Genomic DNA, 25960 nt, shown 5'->3' with positions numbered 1-25960 from the left:
GACACACACACAGACACACCTATAATTTCTGATTGAGATTCCTTAGGATGATCCAGTGACATATTTCTATTTCCTTTGCATCAGAAAACTGGTTTTACATTTGCCCTCTGGTGTGATGACATTTTTTCGTTGCTTTCACCCGTTTTCCCCCAAACAACTTGACTTTAAAAGGTTTTTGGAGACTTGGGAGAAGTAACAGGCAGCAGCTGTTGCTTGATGCTGACAAAAGGAAAGCTTGACTTTCTCTTATCCATGACCAGTATCGTCCCTGTTCAGTTTAACCTGAACTTGCTCAGACAAGCCTCCCACCCACCCACTCAGCTGATTTTTTCACCACATGATATTCTGCGTCGTACAGTCAGTTCATCAGGTTCACTCGGCTAAAACTAACAGAGTTCTGTAATAAAGCCTCTCAGCAAAGATTATAACGTTGGGTTTTTGTAGAGGCTGATTTAAAAAGCATAACACAGATGGACATGAGTTATTTAGGGGTTGCTCACTATATAAGTGTAGTGCTATCACTTCTGCTCCAGGTTTTTAGGGTCAGTTAAGTGTGTTCTGGCACTAATATCCCAAAGTGTCTCACCACCCATTGTGCCATTCACCCCCCTTCACAATCCTTGCAGACAAGACCACAAAACCCTGGGAAATCTCTACAAAAACCAGGCGGCTGCACCATGGAGGGAATGCTAAACATGTCACAGCATTAATCGTATTCGAACATGCCCATCAGCAGACGATCTGATTGGCTGGAAGGCTCAGCAGGTATGAGAAAGAGGACTGACAGCTCTGCCAAACTGTGTCCGCGGAAAGACGTGGTCTAATCTGCATTCTTACGAAATACAGCTTGCACTCACGGGGATTATGGGAGAAAAAGAAGGAAGAGAGTGTGGAAATAGAGAAACATGCACATGTTACAGGTGTGCATGTCCAACACACACGGTGTCCAACTCTGTCTGAACAGTGTCCTTTCTGTGCTGAGCAGTCTTCTCTGACAGTCTGCCCCCTTGTACATTTCCACTTCCACAGAGCCAAACCAACCAGAATCTCACATCCCTATTCGGGCCTCTCACGTATACGTGCACTTCTCCTTACAAAACAAGCTCACTGTCACTTAAGTGAACAAGCAGGCACAGAGATGTAAAATTAGAAATGAGTGTATATAAGTTCTATATGCAACAACATCTATGTCCTGGGTTGCTTTACTTCCCCCTAGATTTGTGCAGTTTCCTCTGTGGTTGGCTCTGTGATCATCTGAGAACATTACAGTTACAGGCATTTCTTTACATTATTTCAACATGTCAACTAATACCAAAACTGAAAGACAAGGAAAAAAAACCCCTTTGTCAACATCAATTCACAGGTGCTGCATCTTAAGGGGCCTTGCTGCTGTAATACTGAGGCACTGCTGCATCCTTTAAAAGTCCGACTGCTCAAAGGAGCAGACACCTCACTACAGCATGGACGCTCTCACAAAGGGCTCTGAACCGCCCAACTGCCAGAAGGACAGTTCCCACAATCCCACAGCAGGAGCGCTACCTTATTCAATGGCACGTGCACGCGCACGCACACACACACACACACCAAACTGTCCAAATTAAATTTCTACACTCGTCTATTGTTAACTGGAGGAATAACCTATATAATCAATGCTGAGGTAAAACACCGCTCGTACTTAGTGGTTGTAGTCTTCAATGCAAAAAACTATTTTGCTGAGGTCACATGATGTTGGCGGTGACTGAATGCAACCATGTCTCTACACAGTTCCTCCCCTATGCTCGGCTTTGCCACACGCCGCCACTATACGGTGTCTTACAGCGACCCTGAAGCATAACTCAGCCCAACGATTAACAAAGAATTGATTCATTGAGGCATAATGACGGCGTCACAAGTGCTCAGCTTGGGGCTAGTGATCCGACTCATTAACAGTGAATGCTCCAATGAATGCAATTATTCTGAAACACTTCACTTCAGTTACTGTGTGAGTGCAATATATATATGTACAAACAATATTTTATTCATTTCTGGTCCTCAATGGGCTGATGTGCCAGTACCTTTGGACTTTCAGCGGAAATGACTGTTGGTGACCAGATGTTGTTGGATCAAATATCTAATTATCAAATACACAAATGTGAAGATTTGCTGCCTTTCTCGGTGAAAGCTGAGCGCGTGGGCTGCTGGTTGGACAAATCAAGCGACGATTACATAGATTATTACAAACATGCAACATGTCTGGAACCAGACTCAAACCACAGACCCTGCAACGTGACATAACCACTCACTTATGGGTGTTTGTGGTACTTCTCTATGAATCTAGTTCAACACATTCCACTTTTTAAAATGCATTTAGTCTGTGAATCGTATGTCTGCAAATTACTAATATACTTTTATGTGTGGTGTCCTAATTGACTTCTGCAGCCTACAGCGACAATTTAACCAATACATGACTCAAATTAAAATGTTTCTCCACCATCAGCATTTTGGGCTTTTGATGAAATTCACTCTTAGCACCCAGTAGGTGACTTGACTCTTCTAGAGGCGCCTACAGGATCCATACCTTCTCCTGTGTGGATAACAAAACCTCTTTTTCATTATTGCATACACAAATATTAGTTCAGGGCTACGCTGATTCAGTTGATTTAAAGGTTTTCTACTGTGTCTTGTTGACGTGTTTTGCCAGACTGGAGGCAATTCAAGCATGATGTCTAGATGGGTACCACATCAAGTCGCAGCACGTGGTGTGGTCATGGTACCATGAATAGATCCCGAAGTGGCCTGTAGCTGCATGTAAGCTCTACTGGCCTGTAAAGAACAGCATGTACTACTCTTCAACATGATTCTGAGTGATTTAATTAGGGTGAGGCCTTCGTACTTACTATGTGTGAGCATGACACAGAGACTTAGTAGAGTCGGACACAACACCACCCAGTCTGACCAAATATAACTGAGCAACGAAGAGGTGCAACCCAGAGCTAGGAGACAAACAAAAGAACAACAGGCCGCACTTCCTGAAGAACAATACAATACTCTGCTCTAACCACACCCCTCAAGGTCCCTGAGCTCAGGCAGAGAGAACCACTGCTGTTACATCCTGTGTCGTAGATGCTTCCTGTTAAAGAGGGTTCCGGATGATAGGAGCTTCCTGTCTGAAGCTAGGAGACGGGGAATTAGAGTGGTTTAACGGGACTGCAGCACCTCACAGGTTAGTGTTCTGATCAAAGCAGCTTCCTCAAATTGCACTTTCCTGCTGTGAGAGACCAGGACAAGCAGCCATAATGTCTGTCTACTAATAATTTATCTGGTGCAAATATTTACATTTATTTCAGGATTTTTTTTTTGTTTATTCATTCACTGCCTTCACCCATCCACCAATTCAAAGACTAGAGCAGCATCTTTTAAACCTGATGCACATGGACCATCAAAGCTAAACCATTTCAAACCTGTTCATAAACATTTCAAAAGGAATATTAGTTTTAAAGCCTTCCTAGAAATACAACGAGACAAGAAAAACATCTGTGTTTCCCTGTTGCTGACACATCCATCCATCCTTTATGTGCTGCTTATCCTTCAGGGTTGGGGGAGTGATGCTGGAGCCATTCCCCGGCCAACATTGTGTGAGGAGCGGTGTACAGCCTGGATAGCTCCCCAGTCCATCTCAGGACAAAGACTCACATTCAACAATTTAGAAAATCCAAACAGATGCAGGGAGAACATGCAAACTGCACTTTGAATGGGATTCGAACCTGTTCAAACCACCGCAACACCGACTGCTGACAAATAATGCCAATATAGTTTGTAATGTGTGTCTGCAAGAGGCATAAGGACCAAATATGCTTCAAAGTCGAGCAAAAGAAAACACCAAAAGAGCCACGTCACAGAGGATCAACCAGTTGGACCAGTTCAGAAATGAATCACTCATTTAGAGGTGGAGAGCTGTGCTACAGGAAGGAGCCCTGTTTCCAAAAGCACAGAAGACATCAAAAGACAATCAACAAAGGTCGAGTAAAAAGAAGTGCTATAAGGCACTGAACTGTGACGGAGGCTGAGGTGGTTCAGGTTTTAATATGCCAGCAACAGCCAAGAGCTAGAGGCCAGCACCACAAACGATGATCTCATCTCCTCAAAATGTGACCCGGGCCTGGAGACCTCCCTTATAGCATGAGGAGGTCCCACACACACACACACACACACACACACACACACACACACACACACACACACACACACACACACACACACACACACACACACACACACACACACACACACACACACACACACACACACACACACACACACACACACACACACACACACTCTTTGAATTTTCCACTCCTGTAACCTGATCAGCAACAAAAAGTGAACCAAATAAATATCTGTCAATATAAAAATTCCTCACTTTGGCAGAGTCGTCTAAAAATAGAAACCTACAGCCCATATATACACTACACTCACTACAGAGTCAGGAAGAACTGACAGAGTTGGACCGATTGTGTGGAGAGAAGCTGGAGGGGTCATCATTTCAGCGTTATTGCTTTCTCTGCAATGTTTGCTTCATGTCAGCCATCTTATGAGCAAAAACTTGGCGAGTGTTATCTAAACAGGCTGTTTGACATAAACTAACCAAAAGGGTCTGTTTGCACGTATCAGCGTGGGAAACGTTAAAGCACCTAAATCTTTTTGAGTAAAATCCAAGTTAAAGAGTAAAAATGCTTAATGGGACTGAACACAGCTATTCCATTTCCAGGATGACTGACAGTCTGGGTCCAGATGGAATCTTATCTCCACTTCCTCTGCTGAACAGGCCAGCACAGACCAAAACCGTCTCCCTGTCTGCCCATGCAACCACAGCTCTGAACTGGGCTAACACACGCACACACACAACCACACACGTGCATTGCATTCTGGTAGTGAATGGTAGAACGGCTCCGGGCCTGCCAAAGGGACCAGAACTCTGCTGATGGAGGGGAAAATCTCTGCATCACCTCCCCCTCCTTCCCTCCGTCAGCGGCCCGGAACCAAAGACTCTGACAGACTGACACACATCGAGGGACCAACGCTGCACTTATTCAAAGGCATATGAAGGACGCAGCAGCTCTGCAAGTAAAACCTCCAGTGATAAGTCAGAGAGTATGTGGATGGATGATAAGGGTTTGACAGAAGGTGGGATACCTGTTCATTACTGTAGCTCCCCATATGGTGTTTTTGACCTTAATGTTCAAGTGTGGGCGATTCCCATGAAGCTTCTGTTTAATTTCACATCACTGCGTTTTCCAATAAATCTACTTTCACATATCAATGGGATTTTTTTCTACTCTGAATAAAACACATTCCAAAACAGCTTTTCTGGGTAAACGGTTTATTTTTAGCTACAATCCTGTTAAATACTGTGAAACAGAAAAATAAGTAGAGGAGATTTACCTCCAGATCAGGAGTGAGAGTAATTAGTTCCCCACTCCACAGAAGTCTATTAAAGGAAACCAAGTTCCGGCAGTTCTGCTTTTTGTCTACTTGTCAGTCAGGTGACTGTGCAGCGATAGGGGATTTCTCACTCTGACATTTTCTCTGCAGCCTCAGGGAGCAGTACTTCATTTTATTTTTCCCATTTCTAACAATTCTTCCATCTAGGTCAAGTCACAGAAATGGATCCAAGCAGCACTGCTCACAGGAATCAGTCTAAAAGCAATATCACCCCATAATGCAGAGTACCCTGTGAGACAACACTCACAATGGGCTGCTGCTTATTAGAGGCCAAAGCTGAAAATGACTTCACAATAATAACCCTGCATAAGGCCCGACCAGGGGTAAATCCTTCCATATGTGAAAGTGGAAGAAACCCCACTTCTGATTACAGGAATGAAAAATAAAATAAAGTCAACTCTGTTCTTTACCAACATAACTGGGGATTAAACTCTAACCAAAACAATACATTGCAGTATTTCACCTTTTGTGACGCATCCAACGACCTAAAAGCTAACAGATGTCTACCTCGGCTTGTACGTGCCTTTTCGTCTCCAGACACAGGGGGCTGTAGTTTGCAGTAGGATCTGAATGAACAACTGCAGCACATACACAGGCCCGGTGGCCTTGCAGACAGAAGCCCTCCCTTGTCACACCCTGTGGAGTCTCTGTTTTCTAAATGCCTGCAAAGTCTAAACTGTTCACGGGATGAAAAAAATAAACATTAACATTTCACAGGCCGTCTGAAAATATGGATGCATGGGTGAGAATATGGTGGTGTTTTATCTGATTAACATGCTTTGTGAGATAGTTTCTCATGCTGATTAACCAGATATCTAAGAGCCCAAATGACTCAGTTGAACAGGCTGTTGGTCAGTCTGTTCACAGTCAGGCCTGAAAAATGTGCACCAGCTATTCTTAAACAAATATTCAACACTGCCTTGATTTTTAGGGGGGAAAAAAATCACTTATTGAGTTTTCAGAATTCATGGACAGAGCATTAGCTATGAGTAATTCACACAACTGTTTTAGTCTGGCTGTTGCTTTGGTTGATTCTGTCCTGTCAGAGGTTGAAGAGAACAAGTCAGCACAAGCACCTAATTTCTCAGGCAAGAGAAAGCAGGAAGAGGAGCACAGTCACCTGACCGAAACACAGATATACTCTGGTCTTGGTAAAAAATAGCTCCTAATGAAATTCAGGCTGTTCGTATTTCCACCCAGAAAATGTTGCTGAACAAAGCTTAGCACGTGCATCCAGTCACAAACACGTAACCAAAGTCACAGCATTAGGCAGAGACAGAAGACAGACGACCAACAAACAGCCCATGTCTCACGCAGATTTCCACAGCATTTCTAAAGGGCTCACATCGAAGGGTTACTGGAGCAACTTCCCATCCTCTTTTTCAATTCTTCTTTCTGTGTCAACCATAGTTTTGGGTCAGTTGGTGTTTTGCACTATGCACAGACGACCATATGCCCCACTACCTCATCCCACGCACAGAGTATGTTGAAGTCACAGCCTGAAAATACATTACATCTCAGTACTGAAGGGGATTTGATGTAACATCACATGATGTTATATGTTCGTAGCTATAGATCTAGAGACAAATGAAAGACTCATGAGTCACTTGTAAGGAATCATTGTCATTGCTGGATGTGACTTTTTGAAAGCTGGGGATTAAATTTCTACCTCAACACAGAAAAAAAAGGATGTTTTCATGATAATCTGAATAATTATACCTTATTACCATGTGACTGATGAGACGACAGATGAAAAGCTCAGAGCTTATGAGAAACCACCAGACTCACCGTCTTTCACTATGTGTTTGTTGTGTCCTTATATACAGAGAGACACCAGCGTCTCATCACCATCTCTCATCCCTTCACAAGCATCACCAGCTCACTACACCTTGAGCCACCGGCCCAAACTCACTGGGTTATTGTAATTCACCAGTTATATCATACAACGAAAATACCTCAGGATGAGCTGGTTGTCAGTCAAAATCACTGGTAAACAGAAAAAAAGCATCTTACCTCCAGCACTGGTCCAGCCCCCAGTATGGTCCGTTCCACCCCACTGGCATAGCCCTTCTGGCTGAGTGCCGTCAGACAGTGGATCAGGAAGTTGGTACTCTGGGTCTTGCCTGAGCCACTTTCCCCAGAGATGACGATGCACTGGTTGACCCTCTTCCTGAGCATGGCGTAGTAGGCCACATCTGCGATAGCAAAAATATGAGGTTCCAGTTTGCCCAGCTGGTGGTTCTCGTACATCTTGACGTACTTCGGGTTGTAGATGGGCAGGAACTTAAAGGGGTTAATAGCGATGAGGATGCTGCCTGCATAGGTGTAGATCTTCTTCTTGCAAAAGCGTGTGCGCAGGTTGTTTAATATGCTGTCCTCATTGAGGACGGGGAGGTTACAGAGGTCTGCAAAGTCATCTTGTGGAGGGGGAAGGAAACCCCTAGCTGCTAGCCGCTGTGCTTCCTGCTCCTTGGACACAGGCGGGAGGTGAACATAACGGATAGAGCCATCACGATTCCTTTCCTGGATGATGCAAATGAAAAGAACAAAAGCCTGTAAAACTCATTGTTTTTCATTAGTATATTCTGCACCGCCTGAATTTCACAGGTCCAAATGCATCGAGCTCATTGGTGTTCCTGTTGCACTTTGTACTGGAAACATTCTGCATGTGGCCAATTCGTCTGTGTTTATTTGTTTCCCATCACTGGTGCGCAACCTGTTACCTAGGCTGACTTGTTTTTCTTTCTCATTGCAAACGCAACAGAGGAAGAGAGAGAAGGAAGCAAAATGCAACATGCAAACAGAAATAGGTCTTTTTTTTTTTTTTAGCAGCTCTACTCGGTGTGAGAACAGAGAACTGTGCTGTCAGGTTTACCTGTAGTAAGAAGTAAAAGCCAAGGCTCTGAGGGTGCTGCTCCTGGGCTTTCCGAGGCCACAGGAGAAACCTCTGCACTGGCAGATCTCCGGCCTCTAGCACCCACTCCTCGCCTCCACATTCCTTCACCTCTGCCAGAACGTACAGGCGGCCGGGGTCCAGCCCCAGAGCCGAGGCAGCGTCCGCGATCACAGAGGCTGCTGTGGCGTCCTTCTGTACTCTGATGAGCAGATGAAGTGATTATTCATCTTGATCACTGCTGAGTTGTACTAAATCCTTCCATGAGTCCTCATATCTTTAAAAGCTGCAGACAATACTGTCGATAGTGTGTTTTCTAGCTGTGACACCGTAACACACTCACCTAAGGTTGCAGCAGGTGGAGGGATGGGCGGCCAGCCGCGGGTAGATCTGAAGCACGTATAAGCGGTCATCCTGGTCAATGGGGTTAGCTGGCCCACCTCCTCCTCCTCCTCCACCTGTATTCATCGCTATGGTGGCAGCGCCATCTCTGACACTCATCCTGAGGCAGGGGGAGTGGCCTCAGCATGCCGCACACACAGCTTCCCTCTCACCACGCTGCACCTGAAATGAACAGGTCGACTGATTAGTTCTTTTTACTTTTTAAACACCCATAAGTCTGTTCATCATTTGAGCACGTGGGAGGACCAACAAGCCAACAAGCACCTGTCTGGTTCTAATAAACACTCAACACTTTAGTTCTGCCAGTGAACACACAGCAGATAGAAAACTGTTTAAAAAGCAAACAGAAGAGTGTCCAAGCTCCTCCTTGGTATCTGACCCTCCTGAAACGTTTCTGCACATAAGCAACTCTACTACAGACACATGTCTCTGATTAGCCTAGAAAAGAGCCTGAGCAAGTCAATGGAACTGTTGTGAAAGGGCACAGGCTTCATAAATATGCAACAAATAGTCATTCTTGAAAACCTTGATACACCAAGGAACATCTAGAAATAAGCTAAAATGTGTGTGCATACCAAAGAGACCAACACATACGTAACTGTGGTCCACTGTGCATCATTTTAACAACACTAACAGACAAAGGAGACATGCAAACAACTTCAGTAACTGTATTTAATGTGATGATATTTGACTAAAAGAAGACTTAGTGAATGCAATGTATCAGCAAGGACTTGATTAATTTAAAAAGTGAAGTACATTCTTATCATATCACACGTAAACAGCTGTAGCCACTGAAACTTTACCACAAGTTGCAACTGCAGACGTTGCACAGAAATTGAACCCTTCCGCTAAGAGATAGCAATCAAGACACAAAAACAGAATACACTTAGTGTAAACCACAAATGGCGTAATTCCTGCCTGCACACACGCACACACACACACACACACACACACACACACGCACACGCGCGACACCTACAGTGAGAACGTATGACATAGACCTTCACTGGCAGGACGAAGTTTTTAACCCTCCACCTCAACAACATATCTCTCCATCCATAACTCAAATCTTCTCTGCGTCAAACCAACATCGCAGAGCCCTGAGAAGACCACACTGAGAACCAGTTTCTTCAGTCCTTAACGCTGAGTCTCTGATTTCCTTAAAGGGTCTGGTACAAAAGCAGCTTGAAGAAGATATAAGTGATATCGCTCTATGATGCTTCCATGAACATGTGGCTATCTGCAGGATGCACGCAGAACTAAAAGTTAGGTTCAGTCGGGTTCAGCCACATGAGTAACGACTTTCCACGCCACCGTCCACTGTACAGTGGGTAGCACCAGTACAGAACTACTCTGTAATCACCAGTGCAACCATTGTACAATCAGACCTCTTCATACAACTGCAGGTTCACGTCACCACCTCACACCCAAATTGCTGACAAGGTCAGACTGACATGATGACAGCGTCACCCTGTCACAGCTGAACAAACACTACTGGCAGGAATTAAACTCAACTCTTCAAAGCAGCATTGAGGTTTTCCAGGACTGATTCAGTTCAACACCCAACTGGACCACAGCCAAAGGAATCTGATCCACATTAATGCTGTCTGGAACAAAAACGATCGCAGAATCTTGATCTAAAGTTGAGTTTGAATCACACAGACAGCAGCTGGGTAAAGAGTGTTCTAATGATGCATCATGTAGTGTGGCTTTCCATCAGTAATGCATGCTATGTAACGTGCACCCCCAACCCCTTGGGAAAACAAGAACCTGGTTTAAATCACTGTATGACTGTCAGACTGCACTGCTTTGGAAACTTGAACCAGGGTTCTGCAGCCCACAGTATATCACTTTTATCATTCAAGCAGAGACGGTTTATTTTCTCAACCTGACAAATAAGAAATCTTATAGTCTGAGATATGCCCAAAATAAGCAGGCCTAGGGAAAAGAGAGTCTCACAGATGTTTCCACACATTATGAAATCAAGTTCTCCATTTCTCCATTAATAGATTTGTTTTCCCTAAAGCTTTTCAGTAACTGTGCCAATGTGTTCTGTTATAAGTAGTCATTTCATAAATTAGCCATAAGAGGATCATTTCAATCATGTGCGAAAATATCAAGGTGAGCAACAGTAGCAAAGATGATACTGTCTGTTTCTCTACTGTATAACCAAAGGAGCTTTTGTTGATTTCATCCAACTGTTTCTCTCATTAGAAGGAATAAATCCCTCCACATGGAGCTGCAGATAATTGGATGCATACTGTGTCTTCCTGAATACATCTATATGTGAGTTATTTATCCTTTTACTTTTGCAAGGTCCAGACCTTCTGCATAGACGTTTCTGTATGTAAATAATAATTAAAAGCAATGACAGGAATTTATTTTGTAACACACACACACACACAAAAGCATATAACACAAATGTACAAACCAAAAATGGATCAAATACAAAGTGCATGACAAAGGCCTCTTAACAAGGCCAACTCTGGAATCATTTAGGTCACAGTAGGGAATTAGAGGAAAAAGTAGAGCAACGTGAGACTCATGAGTTTGTGCCTCTGCCAGGCTAGCTGACCACAGTCCCAAAAAACATAAAACTGTAAAACGCAGAGGCATGCGAAACTGCAGAGACCACAAAAGACAGCATCATCATTATCCTTCATCATGGGCCCTGTCTGGTTTAAATCTGTCCCTTTAACTCCTGATTTGCTCTCAACTAGTTTCAAAAGAGCAAACAAAGCTGGAGTATCTGTGTGCAAGATGTAAGGTATTTCATTTCAGTTGGTGTGGCTGTGCAGAGGGAAAAGGGCAGTGGCAGTAAAGTGAACAAAGAAAAAGACAGGAAGGCAGAGGGAAACAGGGAAAGAGGGAGAGAGAAGTGGTAAACATCAGAAAGTGAGACAGAAGAGGGAGACGTCCCAGGGGACCGTCAAATGAGACAAGAGGCTTTGAGATAATACAGCTTCCTGCTGCACTGGAGATCCTCTGTGGGGAATCCTAGCATTCCCAGATAAAACCCCAGGCTGGCACTTTAGCTGCTTACATAGCTCTGATGGGAAGACACCAGGGTACAGGACTGCAGCTGAGGGTACAGAGGGACTCTTTAGCTGCTTACAGAGGACAGGAAGAGGCAATAACCAAGCTGAAAGGAGGAGGTATCACTCACCCAACCTCATTATCCAAACAGAATAGGTTTGCAGTACATTTGTTCCACTGCAGTCATCATTAAGATGGATGTGAGACTGGAAGCTGAATCACTGGACTTTTCAGATAAGGTTCCTCTTTCTTCATGACCCCACATGTTCATGCCTGGACTATTGCAACAGCTTCCAATCCATCAGACACAGTCATCTGGGGGTTAATATTTCTCTGAGCTATAAAAAGAGCAGCACTGTATGTCACTGAAATAAATTGTGTTGCACAGAGATAGCTATAGTGTAAGACCACAGACCATTCAAGACCATTCAAGCCATCAGTGACCCCCTCAAGCCCCAGGAATAGAGGCAAGGTCGTCCTGGAAGAGACCGGTCCCTGATCACTCAGAACAACTCTACTGATTTGCAGTGACCCTTCCCTCTAATGGGACAACTGGACCCAAACCATTTATAGATACACAGTAAATACTAAATACTGCACCATCGAATTAGGAGGAGAAAGACATACATCACTCTTCTAAGTCCGTTCTAGCAGAAGCTGGAATGGCTGTAAGTGACAGAGTTATCTGAGATAATCCAACCAGGTCTCACTGCCTGTCTGCTCTCTTTAACTCCTACCATGTCACCCACCTTCAAAGAATTAGCAAGAAGCTCCACCCAGGAAAGAAGGAGGAAGAGGAGGAGCAATGCAAAGACTACAGTGCCAATTAGTGAGGAGAGAAAATAAATATTTTGCCTTTATATGGCCAATTGTTGTAGTGTTTATGATCTCACCGGGTGATGTGGAAGAGCCTTAAGTGCTATGCTTTTAGTCTGTGCTGCAAACAGTAAATTGTCTTCCTGATGGGCGTCCTGAGCATGGCGCACACACTCGCTGACACTCATAAATATAGACTTCATAAACAGAGCAGGCAGTGAGTGCTGAGGCACCACCGTCCCACTCCGTCATCTGGCAGGAAGTGAACCTGGTTACACATATTAGGTCAAACAGAATAGTCTCTGTCTATCTGTCACAACTCTTTTTTCCACTCCCCTGACTGTATGTGTCACCCTCTGATGCACACACACACACACGCACACGCACACACACACACACACACACACACACACACACACACACACACACACACACACACACACACACACACACACACACAAAGGATGTTACAGTGTCAGCGGCGTGTGAAAGATCTGGAGACTCCCCTCATTCCAGTCCAGCGTCACAGGGCTCCTGATGAAGTTCATGAGTCAGGACACAGGCAGCTCCATCAAGGATGTAACATGATGAGAGCAGTTAAGCACTTTCACTGGTTTCTGACACTTTATAGACCAAACTACTCATCAATAACTGCTAGATTAATCAATAATGACAAGCACCAGTTGCATTTGTATGCATGAAACAGCTTTTTCTACCTAATTAATCATTATACTACATTAAAACTAGAGTTAGTGACACTTTCCAGAAGCATTTTTGTCACATTTCGTGATTTTCTCTTTTCATCCCCAACAGCAATGAATAAATTAAATTCTCTGACAAAGAAAAAAAAAAAAACAAAAAACAAAACAAAAAAAAAAAAAACACACCATCTGTGTTAGCAGCAGGGCTAAAAGACCATTGGATGGCCTACCTGCCTGTCAACCTACTTCCCAGCATGCACTGCCCTCGCACTCAATCCGTGAGCCAAGAGTCTCTGACACGGCAGTGCAGGCAGACGTGTTACTGCTCTGTTTTTACAGCTACAGCTAGTGAGCTAAGGCAGAGGAGGTGAACACAGACAGAAAAGACTGTACCAGAGAAGAAACACCACCCAAACTAAACCAAACCTGTAATGTTAGCCAGCATGTCTGTAATGTATAAATTCTCCCAGAGACAGATGTTTTCAACTCTCCCTCTCTCTCTCTCATGGAAAAACAAATAAAAACATGTTCATGTGTTCTGGAGAAGCACAACGAGACCTGGGGATTTTTTTTTTTCAGCTGTCTACTTTTAAAACTGAGCTTCCTCTTGCTGGTTTTTCCAGGATCACCAACTATCCCTTTGGCAGATTTGTCGGCTTACATTTCTTTCCCCTTCATACACACCCTCTTGAAACTATCAACATCACACCTATAATTAACCATCAACCACCTGAGCAACATTCATGCAGGTGACAAGCTTTAAAAAAAAAAAAAAACTTATGAGGACTCAAATAATCATAACATGAAATGTTTTCAAAGACAAATGTCCAGACTCCTGCACTGACAGGAAAAGTAAATATAAGGCCACACTACTCATTATGTGAATCTTGTAATGGAGACATCATCTGGATCTGACTCAGAGTCATGACTAGGTGGAACCGAAGAGACCAGCACTAGAAGAATGTGTCAAATGTGTTAACACCAATCTCTTGCCACTGGTTCTAACCAACTCAGCACCAAAGGTACCAACAGTCTCAAACTAAGACAGAAATGTTTTCCACATGTGTGGACAAACATTACAATCACACTGTGTTCAGCTTGCTCCAGGGCTTTGTTCGAGCTGTTCACTTGGAATGAATGAATGACTGAAGCCTGCCAACCTTCCTCTAATTCTTATATCTTTGGAAATCTCAAGACCTTGACTAGAATTTAAATAAAGCTCTGTGGGTTTAAACTGTTCTTGTTCCAGCAACATGTGCTTGCAATGATGGACCGGCCGAAAGCTCTGTGGGGTTGAGGAGGTTAACTTTTTGAACATCTGTGTTCCAGTTAAATATAATCATTTTGTTTAATACTGAATTTCAAACATTTTGAAACCCACAGATTCCAGGGTCCATCTATGGACCTGGCTACGACGCTGTAGACCTGGCTCTTTTCCTGTCCCCAGGCAAAGTGGAGCTGGGGCCAGTGAGGTATCCATCACCACTACAACTCTCTCTGCATGACCTAATGCAGATGAGAGGGGGGTGGTTCATTGCCAAAGCTGGCTGCATTGTCCTCTGGGTACAATGAGAAACAGAAGGGAAGTACATATTCACTCTGTGTGTGTGTGTGTGTGTGTGTGTGTGTGTGTGTGTGTGTGTGTGTGTGTGTGTATTCTCATAGGAATTCATAAATGTACTCGAGTTGTGAGGCAGAAGGACGGAACCTGTTGCTGCTGAGTGGTGGCAAATCAGCCTCAGGCCTGCGGCTCTACAGGAAATGCAGATGCACCCAAAATGGCCGTGAACGGATCAGAGCCGGGCCAACAGGGCTGTGTGGCCCATTCAAAGAGGCGGCCTTTTGTTTCAAAGGGACCAATAACCTCAATCGGGGAATTAACTCATCCAGCAGACACCAAATGGGCTCGACAGGACAAACGGTGAAGAGAGAAGGAAAAAGAAGAGCAAGAAAAAAAGTGGGCACAAAAACTGATCTCCTCCCCCATGTCTTTACGTGAGCGCCACAAACAATGAAACCAGAGCTGAGGAGCATCTGCTGCCTCCGTCTGAAGAAGAGGATAAAGGAGAGAGGAAGCCTTTGGCTTGTTGATATTATTATATGGAGCTGAGGCTCAGGGTCAAATCCTTCGTCTCTGACACAAATAAGCTGCTAGAAAAGGAAAATAACGGAGCAGAGAAAGTCATCAGCAGAAATCCTAAAGGGAAACCAGTCTGTGTTGAACTAAACCAGGTCATTGCGACTGCTTAGTTTGCCGAGCCAAAACTAAACTCGGGCTGTCTGTCACAATAAATTATGGGCAAAGCTAATCAATTACAGCATGGTCATCTAAGTGCACTGCATTGATTTGCCACTCCCAATATCATGTGTCTAGGTCACGTATTGACAAGCTGAAGCGAACTGCTGTTCATTTGACATCGCTCAGAGGTAAGAATGACCCCACGTCGCACGCACACGTCGCGCACACACGTCGCACACACACGTCGCGCACACGTCGCGCACACGTCGCGCACACACATCGCGCACACACGTCGCACACACGTCGCACACACGTCGCACACACGTCGCACACACGTCGCACACACGTCGCACACGCGTCATTGCAGGTCAAGTGAAAGGGGTAGACGTCATCAGCACAGCCTGGCTGCAAACAGACCTCACGACCTAATTTAAAGGCCCTGACATCCAGGCTGTATCGTGCCTCCATGGCCTGCACGTGTCAGCACACTGTGCTGTGTCTGGAGGCAAACCAACATCAGCGTCAGCCACAGCTTTATGAACTCCAACTTTATGTAGATTTCACAGCAGGTCAGTAATACTTGAGGCCCACGTACAGCCTCACGCCCCCGGTAAAGCTGTAAGTTGGCCTGTTTGGCACCATTGTGTTTTCAACCGCTGCCTTAATGGTGCCTCTTTCCCTCCAACCTCCAGTTCCCCTGTCATCTCACTGCCTTTCACAGAATCTCCCCCCTCGGCCCCCCGCTGGTCAACGCCTTCTGCTCCCCACTGCCTAACGTTTTGGCACTGCTCCTTTAACTCGGTCCAGATGCTAAACCACAGCGAGTAGAGGCGGGTGGAGGAGTCTTGAGGGAACTCTGCTTACTTTAAAAACACGTGCCCTAGTTTCGTTTACATATAATGCCCGTTACATTCTGCCGCCCAGTGAATCAGATCTCAGGACAAGGCCCAGTGAGCAGAGCAGCATGGCCAAAATAAGCACATCGGAATAAACCAGAAAATATTAGGAGTACCTAAATTCTTCTCCAAAAATATTCCAGCCATGAATGTCTACCTTGCACAGACTCAGGTCCAAGGATGATTCACCCAGAGGTTAACATGGATAAGATGATGCACAGCATCAAAGATGGTGAAGGGCAAACTATGTTTTTAATCATCGTAATGAGCTGAAACTCCACATTCAAAGCAGCTGCATCCACATGAAATACACCAGACCAGTGAGGCCATAGCACGTCTGACTTAATGCAACCCAGAAGGCTCCACTCAGGCCGTTTTGGGATTCCTCACCGACTGGTGGTGACAGGGGATTCCGGACAGTTTCCTGGACCACTCATCTGAGCCACGCTGAACTAATAGAGCAGCGTGAACCAGTGTTGGATTTCACAGAATAGTGAAAACATGCAGAACACATGTATGTTCTTCCTCAGTACCATGAAAGATGGTCCATGAATTTAGTGTTTGATCAGACTGTGTCAGAGAGCAAATACTCATGTTCTTGTGTCCACCCTCTGCATCTGCAAAGATGTTTGTTCCTCCTAGTGTCACTAGAGATACAGATAAACACATCGATCTAAACAAATGTGAGTAGTTGTACAATGTGCTCATTTTATTCAGGTGCATATCAGATGAACAGTGGCTCCCCAGGATGGTCTAAGGTTGCAGAAACATTTCCTTCCATTTCAGCTGATAAACTACATGTAAAAAACACAGACAAACACACTGTCCACCATCTGGAGATGTGGGGGGGGGGGCAGCTGCAGGCAGAAATCAGGAAGAGGGCAGAAAAAAAAAGAGGAAGTGACAAAAAGGGGCCAGACAGAAGGGATTATTGTATACGCTCACTCATGTGGGCTACCCTGCTCGAAAACACGACTCCATTGTGGGACCAGAATAGTCCTGCACCAAGATGACACTTATTTAAGATCCCTTAGCACATAGCACACACAGATGCACACTTCTCTTTGTTCCTTAGGGAGAACAAACCCAGGCCGTGAGTTAGAACAGAGATATAACCTAACTAACACAGACTAAAGCTTGTCACACCTCAGTGCTAATAATATCACTCATCGTACTTTAGACACGCTCTGACCTCACTTTGAACCCAACAGCAGGATGAAAAGGAGTCAAAAAGCTGCAGGAGAGATAAAAATAATGAGCTGGTGTAATGAAATAATAATAATTTAACATGCAATAGATTATATGTAGTGCAGCTGCTATAATGTATTGAGAACATGTGTTAGGGGGCCTGGCATGTGGATGATAAGTATGTTAGAAAGGATAACACTGTTCAAACATCTAGACCTACAGTGACTTTTCTCTAACTCTCCCCATCTCTATTATTAAAAGAAGCAGACTAGACAGCAGCTGGGGAGAAGAAGAAACCTCATGCTGTGAAACGTCATATGCAGACCATAAAAAACCCAATCTAGAGCAGAACGATTACCCCTCTAGAGTTATTTTCCAAAAGGCTCGACTTTTGCTTCCACTGTGCCTTTGTGTCTGCTAACTCTCCCCCTGTCCCACCTGAGCCAGACATCACGAGCGATTTCTCAGAGGTGAAATGTAACTTACATATGGAGGCATTCATCAGTGACCAGAGTCAGACTGCACGGTAAAAATAGAGCAAAAACAAACAGACCAGAGCAGAGCCGAGCCAACGGAGAGCCACGATCTCTTGTTCCTGCTCCGTCTCTCTCTCTCTCTCTCTCTCTCTGCTTCTATGCTCGGCTTGTCTATTTCTTTCCATCTCTTACCCCGTCTGTGCCTCCCTCGTCTGTACTCTGGTCCCTGATTTTTTGGTCCCTCTCTACAGTCTTCAGACATCCAGTGGTGAAACTGAACTGCAGCCTGTGAACATAATTCATTCACGCCTGTTTCATAGATACAACTGCAGAGGAAATTCCAACATACATCCTAATTACAGCAAAACAGAAAAACGGTTTGAGGCACATCTGAGGCAATGAACTAACTGAACTAAGTTGTAGACTAAGTCGTCCAACACCACTGGCCTGTCTCTGCCCTGGCATGTGTCATGGGAACGACCTGTCACCTCTAAAGCCTTTCACAGCTGAAACTATTCACTTTTTCCTCCAGTCATTTCAGGAAGAGTGAGTAAGGAAGTAGACTTGACCATAACGCTCGAACCAAGATGTAAACGACTTCAGTCTAATTTAGTGCCAACACACCTACGCCTTTCAAACAAAGGACCAGAGTGCTGGACTGAGGATTAAGCACTTTCTCATTCCTTTTAATGGAAACATCCTTTTTCATTTAGAACTGAATCACAATTTTCTCTCATGATTATTGGCTTGCGATAATGAAATCTAAATACAAAACACAAAATAAGGTTGCAGATATTTTCTCCTCCTTCACTTCAAGGCTCTTGTGAAGCCTTTGACTACTGGAGCCTGCCCCTTCACCACGTCAAAAACCTGTTGGATTTGTTTTTGAGTCAGTCTTCCTGTGTACACTTTGTCACATGATAAAACGCAGTCCTGCTATTGGTTAACGTGGCTTAGCAAGAAAAAAGGAAGCACTGGGTTTAATGCAATGGATGTTCGTACTAATGCAAAGAATAGATGAGGGTGCCGAGGAGTCTGAATCGAGACGGAGATCAAATAAGGAATAATTGTGCAGCCCTAGCTGTACACTTTGGTCTGACCATGGCCGAGATGGAGTAAATGAGGGCTGTTTCAAATCTGCTTGTGTGTTTTATTTAACATAGTGTTATGATCAAGTGCTGCTCAGCCTAAAACCAGATAACAAAATGTTTTGTTTATTTTTATTTGACACCATCTTCTTTGGTAGTTACTGCTCGTTTCTGTCTTTTTAGACCCTTGGAGGAGGACCTCCTTCATAATGATATACGTTAAGGTAAATAATACTCAGACACTCTCAACCAAGTGCATCTGTCAGGCTCTTTGTAGTTTTCCCTAATGGTAGCTGGACTATGGTGCAGTGCAAAACCAAACAGAGCCTCAGGGTGTGCCCTCTGTCTGCCTGTAATCCAGAGCCAAGGGACAGGATCAGTGACCGCAGAGAGGCTGGAGGGGGAGGTTATGACACTCAGCCATCAACCGGCCAATCTGCATCCACACACACACACACAGGCCCCTCTTCCGGAGGTGACCACTGCAGCTGAGGGGGTGGGTAGCGTGGAAGAGAAAGGGTCCAATATGTCAGACCTGAAGCACAGACTGGATTTTAAATGTTCTGCAAAAGGCTGAGTGAGTCATTGATGGGGAGCAAACAATTACGTTTCCAAACAGGTCTTAGAAAAAAGCTCCAGGCGCTCACTGGGAGATCATTGATTTCATACTCATGTCAAGAGACAATAACTAGCTGCACATTGCACAGCAAGGTATCTCTCACTTTACACTGCATCATCTGAAGCTACTACTCAAAACAACAAGCTACAAATGATGCACCGAGTAGATTTTAACCAAAACCCCAGATGAGATCAGTGTGCTAAAATCGTCTTCCATGATGTTGATAGACCACTTTTCATTTCACAGTGGAAAATTTTTGAGTTGTATGTTTTGGTTAAAATGTTTGCTTGGCTTATAACTGCGACTATAATCAGAATCTAAATATTCTGATTTGGCATAATCATCACAATCAAGCTTTGATCCCAGTCATCTGGACTTGATATGTTTGGCGTAACGGCTGAGTGAAGACAAAGGCACAACAAACAAACGCACTGTAAGTAGGCCATCCTTAAACAGTTGGCCTCCCTCTTCCTCACTTATACCCTATCATTACAGCTGGGTCTATTTATAAAGCCCATAAATTCAGCTCGCCACTCCTGAAAGAGCCAAGTTACCAAGGAGCTTGTGGAATTGATGACTTTAAAACTCTCCCTCTCTTTGCATCTCCCTGCCTGTTCACACACACAACCATCTCGCACAGTAACTTTCCTTCGCTTTGCTCTCTCCATCTGGTCCAGCCTACAGAATACAGGTCACTGCAAATCCACAATGCAACACTTGGTTAGCAGCTTTCTGCAGATCGTAAAGCTATTTTCTGGCTAGAGAAAGGCAGACGGTGGAGCATTCCTGTCACATTATTGGACTGAGTGGTGACACGCCGTGTGTTTTGATGCATGGCTGATATGTGATTTTGGATTCTGTTATGCTGACTTTAAAAATTTGGCACCAGAACCAGCCTACAGGTTTATAAGAGAAAGAATGAAACCTAGCCCAGCCTGTCCTAGTGAGGTTGAGTCGCAGTGCAAGAAATAGGAGTGATACAGACAACTTCCTGATGATCCCACAAATAAATAGACACAAGCCTCTACATGTCTGACTGTTCTTCTCAAGCTCTTGGCAATGATACCTTTACTTTACCCCAGTTAATGTAGTTAGCAACAACAAGCTGACATTTGGTCACTTAGCAGCTTGTCCTTAAATGTCTACATGGCCTGCTCCTCTTAAAAGAGTGTAGGAAAATCTAAAGTATATCATAATCAACTTTTCACTCATATTCAGCAATGAATTCTGCAGGGCCATGGGACTGCAGGTGTCTGCGTCATTCCACAGGTAAGGCCAGTGCTGTACACCAGCTGCACATGGAGACGAGGCATGCTGCAGGGACACCTGTGCCTGAGTCGCCACAGCTCGGCCCGTTCTCTTGTCCTTGTTCTGTCAGAGTCCAAAATTAGTCACATACTGAGGAAAAGCGTAAGAAGGAACAACGCTGTACTTTGAACTAGGCCAACGGACAAAATACAGCAAGGCATTTTCACCTTTTCATGATGATTTGAAACAAGAGAAAGTCAACCAAGCCCACATGTTCTGAAAACAGTGGGCTGAAACCAGACTAAACGCTAGTGAGTATTAGAATTGCATAATTCTGCAGCCAGCAGCACAACCTAAATTACCTCGCTAATCATGATTCATCAAGCACTTGTGAGAAACCAAAATTGAGTTTCCAAGCAAGTGTAGAGAAAGAAACCTCAAAAGATACAAGACAGACAGTAGACGGAGCCTTTGTCGAAAACATCACCTCCACAAAGATGCAGAAACAGCCCCCACACTCCTTAAGGCCAAAAACCCAATGCATATATATGGGTATATGGAAATCATCACAAGGCACCTGAGACCACGACACTTCCTGCCATCGATGTAAATATAAGCCAATGCAATCACCTACTTCAGTGCTGTTACTTCTAAACACATTCACCATTTATAGTTTTACTGTTTATGAATTATCTTGCTGGCAGTTTTTGTGGAGGCCGACAGAGCAGAGAGCAGCTTCCTTTACAAGTGTCCTATCAGGAGACAACAGGCCTTCCAAAGTGATGCAGGTTAATAATCCGAACCAGCCACACACACACACACACACACACACACACACACACACATATTAATAGCACTGCCATACTACACCCAGCAGAACGCTGACTTAAACAAACAGCTCTGTGGAAACGTACAACACACAAAACTTAGAATAAGACTGATTTACAATGTCTATATTATGACACACTGGATAAGAATCAGAGGGTGAAAATATAACAAATGAAATAAAAACCTGGTCTGGGGAAAGCCTTGAATATATCCTCGGGTCTCCTTGGAGCAATAAGGGCAGAGCTATGATTGAGCCAATTATCTTTTCACACACTTGCATCCGCCAGGATACACAGACCAATTACGACTCAAGGCTGCGCTGGAGACGTAATTGGTCCTCCTACCACCTCCCCCTTCCCATCCTCAACCGCTGTCAGCTCTGCAGTGGGGTCTGGGTAAAAACCATTAGCAGGGGCCATATGGCTCTTTTCTTTCAGAGACACCAGAGAGCCTGGAGTGCCTGTGTTTAGAAACCCTTTACAGATCTATGGGATAAAATGGGCTGAACTGCAACTTATGCTTGTTTGCAATTGCTTGAAAATCATTTGTTCAGAGGAAGAAAACACATTTTGTTGAATATTACACCTACAGTTGTGATGCTGGTTTAGACACTATTGTGTGTTAAAACATAAACAACATCTTCCCACTTACATTTCTAAACAGTTGCTTTAATTGGGATTGTGACAACAGAAGCATTTTAATAAAGTGAAATCTGACTCTTAAGCTTTCTCTGAGGGACGGGGATGTTAATTGGATTTTGAATATGACAGATGGAGACTATCGCTGCATTGAATATGCTTGATCCACAGCACAGTGGAGTCAGTCGGCCAGAAAGAGAGACACACACACACACACACACACACACACACGCCCACACACCTCCTGTGCTTCACTTTCCCCATGATGGTTATCGATGTTTCAGCCAAATCATCTTTACTGTCATCAATAACATTACAGACTCTGTTTACATGGTATCACTGTTACGCTGTAACTGACTGACTGTGGTGTGTTTTCTAATAAAAAAACCTTCTGATGAAAATTTTACCGATCGCCTCGATTAACTGTCCATGGTGCGGAAAAGACACTGTCAAGGTTAACGACTTAAATAAAAATCATATTCGTCAAAATCTGAGCAAACACAAAATAAAGCAATCCAAACCTAACTGATCTATTGAGAATAATAATAATAATAATAATAATAATAATCAGTGCTTGATCCAAAGCTCAAAAACACCAAGTTATTACTATTTTTTCCCAAACTGATAAGGAAAGAAAACCGACACGTGCCTGTAACATAGCATCATATACCATGTTCATAGTTCCCCACTTTAGTTTGACGGCTTATTGGAATCCATTCACGAAGGCCTGAGCTGCAACGTGGATGATGTGGTCATGGAGGTTCCTGTGTGATGGAAGGAGCTGCAAATAAAATAAACGAGTTCCTCTGTAGGCCCCTGGAGGAACACAACACAGGAAGGGAAACTTTCAAGTGAGCTGTGTATGTGAAACCTTAATGTTCCTGCATATCATTAACTGTTCCACCAAGCAGGTGTGAGTTGTGTTGTACTGCGGATTGTGTGGAAGACTTGGTCCATCATTGCAAACATTGTATAGGCGATTCAAAATACATTAGCCCTGTGGTGCTACTAATCAGCAAATATCATGATACTGCTTTTAACTACCTAGATTTACTTTTATGTCCATTTCCTGTGTTTTTATCATCATTTTTGCAGCACTTGGATTGTTTTCACACTCTTTTTAGTCACTGTTTGTTTTTGATGGTGTTGTATCTCTGCATTTTTCTCTGCCTGTTGTTGGTGTTTGTAGACTTTCCAATAGAGACGTGAACAGTCCCTTCACAGTTCTGTTCTAGTACCCCCTGACCCCCTGGGCGCTCTGGGCCCTCTGGGCCTGTGTCTGCTATGGGCCCGTTCAGTAACCCATCCATGGGGTCTTTCTGTTCTCACAGATCTTCAGAGATGGACAGCGAGGGCCTTCCCAAAACCTTCAGTTTGTGGTGGGGTCATTATCCTGTTTTAGAAACAAGCCTCTTTTCATGTTTCACTATTTTGGACTGGCAGCCAAACCCCCCCGAGCAGAATATTTCCACCCCCATGCCGAACAGTGTCAGGACGGTCTTTTTTCCATTTTCATTCTACGTAACGTTGACGACTGAATTCATCACATCTCCGAACATTTGACCTCTACATCACCGAGGAGACAGTAGTTTCACATAGTGTTAAAAAACCAGGAGTGGGTGACAGCGTGAACTGCCAGGAAGAGTAGGCAGACGCAGCCACTGCTGCTATTACTCAGCCCAAAAGTCACAAAAGTCCAATTATTTAATAAGCAACAGTGACGTGTTAATGATATGAGAGATAACTAAGGAGATCTGTTGTTTCATCACTGCTGTATTTTGGCCCATCATCTAGACCCCCTTAGTCCTAACCAGGGTCCCAGGGATCTGCTGGAGCCTATCCCAGCTCTCTCTGGGTGAAAGGCAGGGGTCCACCCTGGACAGGTCCCCAGTCCATCACAGGGCCACATAGAGACAAACAACCTCACACACTCACACTCACTCCTATGGGCAATTTAGAGTCACCAATCAACCTGACATACATGTTTTTGGACTGTGGGAGGAAACCAGAGGACCTGGAGAAAACCCACACAAGCACAGGGAGAACATGCAGACTCCACACAGAAAGGCCCCTGATGGGTTTCAAACCAGGAACCTTCTTGATGTGAGGCAACACTGCTAACCACTACTCCACCATGCCGCCCATGGACACATATCATGTGCATATAATTGGTGCCCTGTGGAGGAACATAATAATAGTCAGGGCTCCGCAATAATCTGGCTCGCTGGACCTTCTAGTCTGCAGCACCAAACCCAACACTCGGCAGAACCAATGGGATCCAGCAAAGTCCCACTGAGCCGGTCTCATTATCGGCACCAGGCCTGGATGTCACCGAGCAAACAGGAAGAAACAGGCTGCCAAGTCTCACACACTAATTATCTGCACGTTTGTCCCAAAGCGACACATCAAACAATGAAACACCACAGTCGGTCCCGGAAGCCACGAAGACAAAACACGTTTGGACAGAAAGACCATCTGAGCAGAACCCGCTCATTTGAACGATAGTCCGGACTCACCTTTCCCCGCCGGTCTTCTCATTGTCCCGGTGCGATCCCCAGCTGCATTCCCCGCGATGCGACCAAACGGTGGGAAAACAAACAGACAGACAAAGGGTGACCAAGCCGCGGCTTTTCCAGTCTCTGGTCCGTCCTGGTCTTCGATTAAACCCGGTCTGTCCCGTGCGAACAAAGCTCAGAGCTGAGTCCGTTTCAAGGTCTGAACCCGGGGCGGAACAAAAAAAAAAACCATGAAACCACCCGACAAAAAACCCGCAGCTTACGTACCCGCTTATTTGGAACCAAGAAGAGCGGTCCTCGAGACAAACCGGGTCCTAAAAACCAGTTCCTAGCAGACGGACTGCCTTCAGCCCGGCTAACGAGCTAGTTAGCCTGGCGCTACTTCCTTTCTCCGCCTCAACAGCCGCCTGCGAGCGGTGCAGGAAAAAGTTGAGGGAAGAGGCAGAGACCAGATTCTGCTCAGACCCTGTTGCTCCGGCCCAAGTCCTGGAGAACAGCGCCCCCTGCCGGACCGAGGCCCCGGGACACGCATCCAGGGGCGGAGCCAGATTTTTCACAGGGGTGGCCAGACTGTTCACCCTGGGGTGGCACAGAAACTAGGTCCATTTTACAAAATGTTATGTTTTTACATGCAGCTGTACAATAAGGACTATTACGCTTTGTACTTTCTGGATGGATTACTGAATGTTCCTACAGGACACAGGACCAGGGGCCCAGGAGGTCAGGGGGCCCTAGACCAGAAAACCCTGAAGGGACAGTTAACCTGTCTGTTGGAAGGGCAAACAAATGACCTTCAAGTGACTGCACAAAGCCTTAAAATAAGAAAAACAGAAACGAAATTATACTAAATGAGGGAAAAGTGACACAAAATAAGAAAAACAGAAAAAAGCACCAC

At 44.6% G+C, this 25960-nt stretch overlaps 1 protein-coding gene across 10 annotated transcripts in view; it reads right to left on the bottom strand.

The window, feature by feature from the left end:
* The window catches only part of myo9b (myosin IXB), a 47790-nt gene extending 22272 nt beyond the window's left edge, over positions 1 to 25518 (bottom strand). For 2 of the 10 annotated variants that reach the window (XM_026305559.2, XM_026305562.2), the window contains exons 1-4: positions 25066 to 25514; positions 8718 to 8938; positions 8357 to 8576; positions 7495 to 8004 (exon numbers count right to left, since the gene is read on the bottom strand). In XM_026305559.2, coding sequence (XP_026161344.1) covers positions 7495 to 8004; positions 8357 to 8576; positions 8718 to 8875 — 888 coding nt within the window. In that variant the 5' untranslated portion in view covers positions 8876 to 8938; positions 25066 to 25514. Of the gene's footprint in view, positions 1 to 7494; positions 8005 to 8356; positions 8577 to 8717; positions 8939 to 25065 lie in introns of all 10 variants that reach the window. The other 8 variants (XM_026305560.2, XM_026305561.2, XM_026305567.2 and 5 more) reach the window with 6 other exon arrangements.
* Between the last annotated feature and the right edge of the window lie 442 nt (positions 25519 to 25960).

Source organism: Mastacembelus armatus, chromosome 4, assembly GCF_900324485.2.
Source record: "Mastacembelus armatus chromosome 4, fMasArm1.2, whole genome shotgun sequence".
Taxonomy (NCBI): Eukaryota; Metazoa; Chordata; class Actinopteri; order Synbranchiformes; family Mastacembelidae; genus Mastacembelus; species Mastacembelus armatus.
This window is presented reverse-complemented; position numbering and strand designations above follow the sequence as displayed.